Here is an 11,160-nt window from a genome sequence, read left to right on the forward strand (position 1 = left end):
AGCAAACGGAGCGAGGTGGGGAGGGAGGACACCCCAGCACCCTGCTCCGCTGGCTTTCCTTACAGGAGCCGGAGCTGGAGCTGACAGGGAGGTGAAGAGGTTTGCTACTAAGCCATAATCCTGTCATTATTCATCAATGTTTGAATAAAAGCAAGAGAATTCATTCTCTTTGGGGACGGAGCATGCTATCTGGACACCTGACAGGCATGGATGGAGTGATCAGAGAAGATGATCACTTGGGAGCAGTGACCATCCTTCATTTTGGGGATGAAGCCAGTGGCTTAATTGTTCCTCACATCTGAGTACCACAGCATACAACCCTGAGTGATGCTCTCCTGGTGGTGGGTTTCTTTTCATTCTCCATACCTAGGACAGGTGGCACTACCACAGGCCTTTTCTATCTTCAAGCCATGAAGACTTAGCCCAAAGTCCAAGAGTAGTCTTTTCCAATACAGAATGAGACAGAGAAGCAGCTGCACAGAGTGACCTACTGTCACAGAGCAAGACATTACCATAATAGCAGCCAGATGGTCAGGCTTTGCCTTTATTATTAGAATTATTATTCATATCACAGGAGCGCTGAGATTCCCCAGCCAAGATTGGCACTCGACAGACACATGATAAATGGCGACCTTTGCCCTACAGAGGTTCCCCTCTAAAACATCAGGACAGGCAATGAGGAAGGAAGGACCAGGTACACAGAGAAGGTAATGGTTGACCGGAGGCTGTACAGCAGAGAGCCCAAGAGCAGGCAGGTACGGGCACCCAGCTGCCCCCAGTGCCGCGCTGCCCTCCCATCCACACCGACCACCCCGCAGCTGCGAGGGCTCACAGCTATCCCACCTGCTAGAGACCTGCACAGGTCCCAGGGTAAAAGGTCTTCATCTCTGCCCAGGCACTCTTGCGGTGCAATAATAAATACTAGTTTGGCACTAACAGAGGGCAAAGTGAAGTTTCAACATGTTAAAGACAGGTCATTGTCGGAAACCATCCTATCCTGGCCATCCTTGGATCAAATATGATGACAAACTAATTTCGCCAGCATCTCCTTGCTTTGTTACTGATACAGACTGGTTGATTTTATCTTTGCCCACTCCCATTAGAGTAAAAATATCCCAGTAGTTAGTAAGAGTGCAGAGAAAGATCCACCATCAGATAGCTCTGGCTTTGTTTATTGTAAACCCACAAGGAGTCACATGCCATTTTATTTTTAATTTTGCTGATATCGGAAAAATCAGTTTAACAGAAAAAACAAGAACTTACCCACAAAGGTAAAAGTCCTGGGGCAAGAGATAACCATATGGGATATTATCAAGGTAGGTCACATTTTTCTCTAAAGTTGAGTAAACTCCTAGAATTGATAAAATCTTGCAGCCAGACTTCATTTGATATGAGAAAGCATTTGTGGGAGGGAAGCATCTGTTCATTATCACTCATGGGCTTAATTGTATGTTTCTTATCACCCAGTGGTGTTTTCGTACTTACCACATGCACTACCGTATGTCCAACTTCAAACAGAGAAAAGAGTTTTGCAGCACTGAGTGACTTGTTTCAAAAAACGAAGATAGTTTCAAATAACCTGGTTTTCTTCTGAGAAAAGGGAAAAGGGGCAAAATCTGGGGAATGGTGTCTCCTATAGGAGTTAAACTGATACCTTGGAGAAGAGCAGACTGTTCTGAAAGACAATACGGCTCCAATGAGTTCGTTATCACTCTGCCTAGTGCTCACAGGAGCTAGTGTGATTCATTTTTCCCTGGAGAGGAAGACTTAACCTTTTGCCTCACTTACTTAAAAATAAAATACATAAGCAAAGCAAAACAAAACAATTTGCTATTTCTCTTGAAAAAGCATACCGCAGCTCAGAAACAAAAGTGAGAGGCAAGGGGTGAGAGGCAAAAAGCAGTAGGAATACTGAAAAGAAATAAGAAAGGAGAACAAGTTAATATGAGGGGTGATTATATTTGAGCAATTTTGTCCATTCTTCTTGCAGTACTGCCCTCGCCTCCGTGCCTCTCACCTCTCACCTCCTGCTCTGCTCCCACACTCAGGTCTGTGGTTTGAGCTCTGGTTTCCACTCAAAGCCTTCAACATCAGAAAGTGAAAAAAAGGCTCACCAAATTCTTTTCAAAATCGCTTTTCCTACTTTCCCATGAAAAAAAGAAATAATCATTGCAGGACTGAAGTAGTCCTCTCGGTGTGAGTTTAATTAATTGAAGCAAGAGAGTCCCCAGGAACCCTGTCATAATTCCCATCAAAAACACTGTAGTAAGTAACCCCATAGCTATAGATGAGGGATTTTTTTCATTACTGTTTCAATCTCAACCCTTCAGAAATCCTTTTTGTATTTCAGCCATGACTCAGCTGATTTAGGTACTTTAATTCCTCCTTTCTTCCTTCATGCTTTCCATATTGTTCTGTATTACCCAACAATACGGACATGAAATTCATGCTGTGAAAGATGAGAGGTAATCTCTGATAGCTACTTGAAAGCTCAAGTTAAAAATAATCTTGTGGCACAAAGGGCTGCTTTTTCTTGTTCTGTAGATTTATACTCAATACTGGTCACATGCCAAGGAGTTTACTAAGATGTTTATTTCCCCACATATGGCCATCTCAGTGTGCTAGTCTATTGAACTACACTCAAGAGTAGCCATTCGCTGCACTTTCATGACATATTGCGTTAAAAAAAATAAGCGGACACATTACAGTGACATCTGAGGATTTCTTCTCCCTAATGCTCTAAGAAGCTTAAGTTCAAAAAACTGTTTGTTTATCCAAAACCTCATTATCATGGACACTGAGAATTAGGTGGTTCAATCTCTCTCCTTTCTTCTTTTTTTTTTTTTCTTTCTTTTTTTTTCTTTTTTTTTTTTAATTGGAAACCCCTAGATTTGACTGGCTATGGTCAAGGAGGAGAGTTTTGAACGTTCACCTCCTTTTGGCTTGCCCCCCTCTGGCACTCCCAGTCCTGCTGTTCCTCTCTGGTCCCAGAGGCACCTTTTTTTTGCTCCCCTGCAGGAAGGCACCGTCTCTGGGTCCCTGTCTCCCTTTCAGCCCCTGCCGCAGGCAGTGAGCTGGGCAGAGTACACACAAGATGGTCTGGGGAACTTCTTTCTCCTCTTTCCTTTTCAGGATTAGTCCACCCCCAAGCTCGCCTTGTCGATCAACTTTTAAGCTGTCCTGACTGAAGCTAGTACAAATCCATTAGATTTTGGACACTAGGAAAAAATTCTCTAAAATCTACTGGAGTATCCACTGTACTCAAAACCTTCTTGTTGAGGTATTACCTTCATTTTCCTTGTTTCTTTGTCCTCTGAGTACACCAGGACAGTGTGTCCTGCATATACTGACACTGGCTGTACCATAGACCCCCATGGCCGCAGCTGTGCCCCCTCAGTTCCCACATCCTGCTCCCACCAACCATAATCTCTTGCTGCTGGAACTATGAGAAATTAATGTCCTTTAGGGTAGAGCAAACCCTTTATTTGCCTGGTGGCCCTGGCTTCAGTGGTGCTTCTAAGCTCACAATTAAGCTACGCTCCCCAAACTAGGATTTTATGATCCTGTGCTCCCCCACTTCTTCACATTGCCTTTGTTTGTAAACTAGACCAGCATCACTTACAGAGCTTTGCCACAACTCATTTGATTCTGTGTCATTTCAGATCTTTATTAAATCCAACCAGCTGTAGTAATACTATGCTATGTTTCCACAGTTCAAATTTAGCAAAATAAAATAAAATCAGGAAATATAAATATGAAGCTTTCAATAGTATCTTTCAGTTGGCTACAATATCACTGAAGTATGTTTTCCCATAGCTGTGGACCACACAAAAACAAAACAGCATATCAAGACACTCATTTAACCAGAAAAAGAGAACACAAAAGTTTGTAAATGTCCCCTGCAGCCAAGGCACTCTTTCTGTAGGAAATCTAATTTTCACTTCCTTTGAATTTTTTTATTTTTTCCTATGCAGATTTTGTGGTTTTTCATTTCATTTCCTCTTTTGTTTTGTGGGTTTTTTTAACTAAATATAAATTTTAAAATACGTGGAGTTATTTGATTTGAGAATGTTATTGATTCTTTGGACATGAACTCCTAAGTTAAGGGGCATTTTTATGATGCCCATTTTCCAGAGCACCCTTTCCTTACCTCATTGAAACACTGCCCTTAGGTATTATCAGCAAAATAGAAAATATTTTCTTCCAAGCTTTTTTTTTTTTAATGTGTAGTCTGCCACTTTCATAACCTCAGAATTTAAACTTAGAAAACATTTTTCAGAGTGCTTTTTCCACCTTCTACAATTCCTCAAAGAGTGAGTATTTATGTGGTCCCTTGCTTACAGTTCTCACTTCCCAAAGAAAGATGGCAAAAGTTTTGCTGAGGAAACTTTTCCTCTACTTCCCATCACAGGGCAAAATCCAACGGTCACCAACTGATGGTCATCCAAATGATGGATCTTATTTACTTCGGGTACTTTGGTGAATTTAAGGAAATGGCGTGGCCCATTTACTTCGGGTGCCATGCAGTCTGGTGAGCAGTGCCTCCACTCCATCTGAAAACTTCTTTCCCAGTGGAATAAAGAAGCCTTTCACTCCCCATTACTAGTGCTTCGACAGGGAATAAATCCCCACATCTACCACACAAATCTGTTTCTTTACACTTTTCCAAAACATAATGCAAGTAAGAAAGCAGTCCCCCAACAGCTACTGATAAGCACTAACTGGAAGCACCAAGAAGCAGTTCTACTGACATCTAAAGCCACTTCCAGCACTGAGAAAGCATAGCAGGGGGGTAGCAGCTGACATCATCATTATACAGTCAAGGTACCAGTGCCCCCCCCAAGGGGGCAATTAATAATTGCAATTAATAATTGTAGTCTTCTGTATTAAAATAATTGTAAAAACTATCAAATCAAATGATGAAGGTAAACACGGAGCTAATCAGGAAGGAGATTTAGGAGTTACAGTATAATTCCCCCAAAGCCCCCAGCCTAATTAGTGAAGAAGATAAACTGGTTGACAGATTGCACAGCTAGAAAAACATAAAGCAAAGAAGGTTATAATATTTATTATTACCGTATAAGACAGTGATTAGACCCCCAACCTATGTACAGATCTAATCACCATCCCCTGGAAAGGATAATAGCCAGCCCTGCGAGTCTGGTTTGACAAATTAATCCAAGCCTGATCCAAATAAAGAGATTTGTAGTTTTCAATGAAAAATTAACTCCCTGGCTGTGCAGCGGGGACATCGCCGCATGCACTAATGGCATTGTTACCCAGAGACAGTGCTGCACGGTGTCCGTGCTCAAGGGTCTGTCAAACAGCACGTGGTTCAGTCTTGCAGCAAGGGCAAAGAATTAATGTAGAAATTTGTGTATTTGCAAAACATTAGTCATAGGACATAAACTGAATTGCAGGACGTAGACAGTAGTCTACAAAGAGTGGGTTGATGAAGCTGGTCATTCTCTAATCCCTGGCCTTCTTGAAGGACATCCATATGTCTCAGAAAGGTTAGGGAGAGGACATTGCTCCCACTGAGTATCCCACGGTGTAGTAAAGATCACACAAAACAGATTTTGTTACCTATTTGTACTATCGTGTGGCAATATGACAGCAACATGAGAAAGTAGCAACATGATTAGTAGGTGAGACATTATATGGACACTCATGTTTTGTCCATAAAATGACAGAGTGTATGGAGCTTGGGGAAATTGGGAAGCCTCTGAAAACTGCTGGAACAAAAAGTAAAATTGGAGCAAAGGATCTACTCAGCAAAACAACAGTGGGGAAAGGGCAGGCCTGAATTTTTTTCCATGTAATGAATTAGCTTTTTTGGTTTGTGTTCTATAACAGCTCTAAGGATTTCAAGCCCTTTGGTGAATTTAAGAAAATGGCATGGCCCATTCACTTTAAGGCCATGGCCAGCATGGCATTCCCTCATAGAATACTAACAAATGTTGTCCATTTATAGGCTTTATTTTATCCAGCTGAACAGTACAAAAACTACACTGATATAGCAAGCAAGCACCATCTCTGCTATTGTGCTTTTGATGAGGTATAGAGGGAGACTGAGGCTACAAAGCTCAGCAGCTTGCTGAAGTAGGTTCCTACTTTTTATGTGTCCAGACTCCTGAAATGAAAGCCTTCATGTGGCGTTAGGCAGGTAAGCACTCAGTGCGATCGCAGGGCAAGTTAAGTGTCTCAGAACAGCTTTCACAGCAGTTGGCAACCTGAGAGAGTTCAGGTAGTTACTAGAAGAAGCTGAGGACAGAGGTAGGTCTGAAGTCCTGGCTGTCTCCTGCCCTGTGGCTCATGGTTCTGTGCTGGCAGGAGACACTTCCCAACTTCCCTGAGTTTTCTCCAAACCACTTTCTGGAATGATTCAGGAGGCACCAATCCCTCTTCTCAGGTAACAGCAGCGGTCTCCTGGCCAGAAAGTGGAAAAACTGAGTTCATTTTCTGCCATTTCCAAAGAGGACACCAACCCATTGTCCCACCCCATGGCACAATGTCCCAACCACAAGACTAAAAGATTTCCCTCAGCAGAAGTAGTGGAGATGATGTCCCTGAAGTGAAGCTCTAGGTCTGGAGAACCATTCTTGTAAAATGTGCAGGTGCCCTTGGGATTAGATGGCACTATCACAATATTTGACTGCAGTGTTTAACTTGGAAATTAGGTTTGACTGGGAATCTAACCCAATTTTCTATCTACATCTAATCTTCACAAATTGTGCAGAATTCAGTGTAATCTTCCTTTTCAATTTTCAGTCTGAACACTTTTTCCAGTTTTTGGCCAAAGAGCAGAACTTTTCAAGAGATCCTTTCCCACCCTTCTGAGATTAAAGCATTTACTAAAGCAATGTGGTGTGTTTGCCATCCTTTGTGCCTGTATCTGAGTGATTTAGAGAAGCAATGCCGTGTTATTGTCCAGCTCTCTTTTGAACAGCTGGGCTTTACAACAGCACAGACAAATAGCTGAGGAGAATACAGGCTTTTATAATACCATGAACACAATATTCAGAAAACAGAAATTACGAAAGAATCTTCTTTTATTCCAACAGCTAAGTGTTTAGCTGAAATTCCTGTTTGATGGGACTAGATAACTAGCAGCAAGTCCTTAATGTAACTGCCCAAAACGCTGTTATGCTTCTGCTATACAAAGATTATATGTGGTGATAACCACATACAGACCCTGAGAGAGGAAAATAAATTCTCATAAAACACTTTCTAGAACTAGTAAATAGAGAAAAATACAACAGAAGTATAAAGATAAAAGTGAAGGAGATTTAAAGGTAGTTTTTTCCCAGAAAGGGTCTGTCCACTGAATCTAAATCAGCTCCCAAGCTATGATTAAGGAAAAGTTATCAGGAAAAATGTTGTCGGGGCACTAAGTCTGGTAAGGGTATCTAAGGCCCATTGGTGCACTTGGAGTGCAATCTGATGAATATGAAGTAAGCGTTTTGTTGTGTGTAAGGTTGTTCTGCTCTCAGTCTGTCTAAATATGGCTGCCTCTGCTGCTCCCAACTAAACAGACCTTAGCGTGCCACCCCCAGTCCCGCTAAAGAATGATGCTAAACAAAGTCACGCAGTCTTGTTTAACTGGACTCAAAGATTATGTAGAGAGAAGATAACATTGTGATCGCTTAACCTGCTTTCCTTCCTGTGTTGTACAAGCCTATCTGATTTACACTCCAGTGCAGGTGCAGGCGCAGTCCTAAAGTGCTGAGCCATGAGCAGATGGCATAGGAGAGAGGACTCCAGTACTAATTGCTTATCCCACGCAAATATAACAGCGCCTGGATCTAAAAGGCTCTCTGTGTGCAGGAGAAGGTACCGAAATGGTGAGGTTTCATCTCCTGCCAGACAGTGAAATAAATATGCTGGACTGGAAGGAAGCACTGGGTAGGATTTGACTCAGAGATCAGCATTTAGATATTGGCCATAGGACTTCACTGTGTTGATTCCTGCCTGCAATGAAAAACACTTTAAAGAACATGTGATCTTAACTGAGATATTTCCAGATGACTTCACCACAGATTTCAGTAAACAATTACAGTGTTTAACTACCACGGGTTGTATGTGTCCTCAACTTCTCGATGCTGGATCTTGTTACGCATTTACATCCAACCTTCTATCCTGACCTATTTTCCCCCTGCAGTCAGCTGTAGACCGTGACCAAAGGCATCCTCCTATCTGTTCCTTGTTGAGCTAAACAGACAGAGCTCTTGCATTCCCTCTCTCTCTCCAAGGTATGTTTACTTGTCCTTTTGTATCTGTCATGACTGTTCCCTGAATCCTCTCCAAATTGTAAACATTTTCCACAGGCTGCGGAGAAAACAGTAACATAGGATTGCAGTAACAGTCAGATTCAGGCCAAATGAAGAGGGAATATATTTTTTCAGCTCTTAGGATCATTCTGTTTACAGTCCAAGGATCGCATCAGCACCACAGCCCACTGCCACAAAATAAGGACTTGTACTGACTTGAGCTATTTCTTCACAACTTGGTGACTCCCTTTGCACAAAGAGGGCTAACTTGAGCGGCGTCATATGGGACTGTCTGAAAAAGAAGCCTTGCTTACATTGAGCAGCTCATCCCTTCCTCTTCAGTACTCACCTTTCCCACAGGCTCCCTGTCATCTGCAAACCCGGTCAGCAATGACAGAGGTATGAAATGATCCCAGATCATCTCTCAGTGGGAAGAAATAACTCTGTCCGATGTGTTTCCCACATTTGCAAGGAGCGGTTAGCAAGTTTTCTATCAGTTATATGTGCCACGTTACTTTTTATCATTCCAGCTTTTACCCCGAAGGTTGTGCTGAACCCTGTCAAAAACTTCTAAAAGTCAAGCATCATTATGTTTATCAGCCAGCTTCACTGAAAAAACCTATCAGGTTGGTCAGACAGGATCTGTTTTCCATCTGTGCATGTGAATTGCCGTTAACAAGATTAGTACTATATTAGCACTCAAAAAGAACTGTAGCACAGAACTATATTAGCATTTAGGTCTGCTTAATCTATGTCAGCTGTTCATTATTTGAATGGGAAGAGGCTGATAGGCCCGTAGTTGCCCAGCCTATTCCTCTTACCTATTAAAATACGATGGTAACTTTTAAAAATGTCTAATGGAACTTCTTTAGTGCTCAAAGACTGACTAAATTTCAGCATTAATGTTCATTGAGTTCCTTTGCCAGCTCTTTTAAAACTCATGGGTATGGAATGACCAGATTGCCAATTTGAAAATATCTTCTTCCACAGCTGTTCCCTAACATATTCTTCAGTTACAACTGGAGAGTACATATTTTACATTGATATATTCTCCAGTATATGCTGTACATACGTACAAATATAAATGCTTCCCTTTTATTATAGTACTATTGGACTGACATAAATTACCATTTTTGCATTAATAAACTTCAGAAAAAATCATATTATTCTTTAATTTGTGGTTGTTTCAAAAATTCTCAGCTATGACTAATATTTATTACTAGCAATTTCGCCTTTCTCCCAGTAAATTGAGGGATAATTTTAATCTTTTCTTTAAGCAAGTTTGAGCGAGTTAGGTTTTTCTTTTGCACTTGAGAAATGTGCCTTTTGGGCTATTTCATACAATGTTCATAAACATCTGCAATTAATAATTCACATCAATTATTTACTACAACATTTTTCACAAATTTTTGGAAATTATTTACTTCCATATTTCTGGCTTCCTCAAACTGTACATTTACACCATTGTGCAAATAACTCCCAACCCAGTCCTGAGACTGCCTCTGGGAAGAGGTTGTCTAGTCATTACATCATCACACTATTAGTGTAGAAGATTTGCTCACTGTAAAGAAGGCATTATGGTTATCACAATTTGTGGTGATCAACTCATGGGTTACACAAATTTTAAAGGGATTACTATTTCTTTGTGCTGTAACCTTGCTGGGTCACTGAGACCTGCTCCTAGGTGTTCCTAGATGTCGTATGTTGGCCAAGGAAAGACTACCTGAAAGAATTCTCAGAAAATCTGTACTTTTCTGAGTACTCAAAATGGCAATTATTGATCACAAAGTTTGTTAAGATTTATAGTTATACTATCATTTTCAGTTACACTTTACCATCGTTATCTGCTCCACTCCATCAGCTTCATCAGCCATGAGAGTTGCCTGGCTTTATTAGCAACCACATCAAGAAGTGTAGAAGCAGTAGGGGAATGAACAACCAGCAGTTTATATGCAACCCAAGTAGGTTCATTGATTGCAATTGAATGTATACTCTTTCACTTAGCTGGGGATCTAACCCTCATCCCTGCAAATGGAAGTACTCGTGATAATGATAATAATGACATTGCTCATCAATGATACATTTTAGCGCTCTCCTGGTGGTGTTTATTTGACTTTGTTTAGTCCAATGTTAATTATTTAACTTGTAGTTTCCATAGTGGAATGATGTATAAGCAAATAATTCCATTTTAGCTTATGCAACTGTTATGCAGTCTGCTTAACATCAGAAGAAGAAAGGTTGTTTTTTTCTTTGTGCTACTCAAAGCACAGAAACGAAATTATTTCTATTGCTTGTTACTGTTTTCAGTGTTTGGTTCAACATTTGAGCTGGGCAGATGTTTGTGTTTTTCACTGTGCTTTTGTGTACAGGGGAACTACTTTTTTTTTGTGATGAAAGGGAGAAAGCAGTAGAATCAGCTTTGCCAATACTTTTCACATGAGCACAAAGTAAACACCTTTTATGTGTGCATATATGAGCATACACATAAATATGCATACATTTTTATGTATATGCATGTGTATATATATACACATACAAACACGTAATCCTTATTCATGTGTTACAACTTTACATGACAACAAAGAAAATAACAAGCAGGTTCTTCTTCAAATAGGTGCTTGAGGAGTTACAGCTAGCACCGTGGATTCCACAACCATGTGCAAACACTGTATCATACCATGGCATCATGGAATTGTGGAATTCTCAAAGTTGGAAGGGACCTCTAGAGATCATCTAGTCCAACTCCCCTGCTAAAGCAGGATTGCCCAGAGCACATTACTCAGGACTGCATCCAGGCGGGTTTTGAAAATCTCCAGAGAAGGGGACTCCACAACCTCCCTGGGCAGCCTGTGCCAGTGCTCTGTCACCCGAACTGTAAAGAAGTTTTTCC

At 41.0% G+C, this 11,160-nt stretch overlaps 1 protein-coding gene across 1 annotated transcript in view; it reads left to right on the plus strand.

Annotated features, from left to right (window-relative positions):
* The first annotated feature begins 624 nt into the window (after window positions 1-624).
* NSMAF (neutral sphingomyelinase (N-SMase) activation associated factor) overlaps window positions 625-11,160 on the plus strand; it is a 75,963-nt gene continuing 65,427 nt past the window's right edge. The window contains exons 1-2 of the mRNA XM_009892785.1: window positions 625-707; window positions 4,412-4,531. Coding sequence (XP_009891087.1) covers window positions 625-707; window positions 4,412-4,531 — 203 coding nt within the window. The remainder of the gene's footprint in view (window positions 708-4,411; window positions 4,532-11,160) is intronic.

Source organism: Charadrius vociferus, unplaced genomic scaffold (genome assembly GCF_000708025.1).
Source record: "Charadrius vociferus isolate BGI_N301 unplaced genomic scaffold, ASM70802v2 scaffold79, whole genome shotgun sequence".
NCBI lineage: Eukaryota > Metazoa > Chordata > Aves > Charadriiformes > Charadriidae > Charadrius > Charadrius vociferus.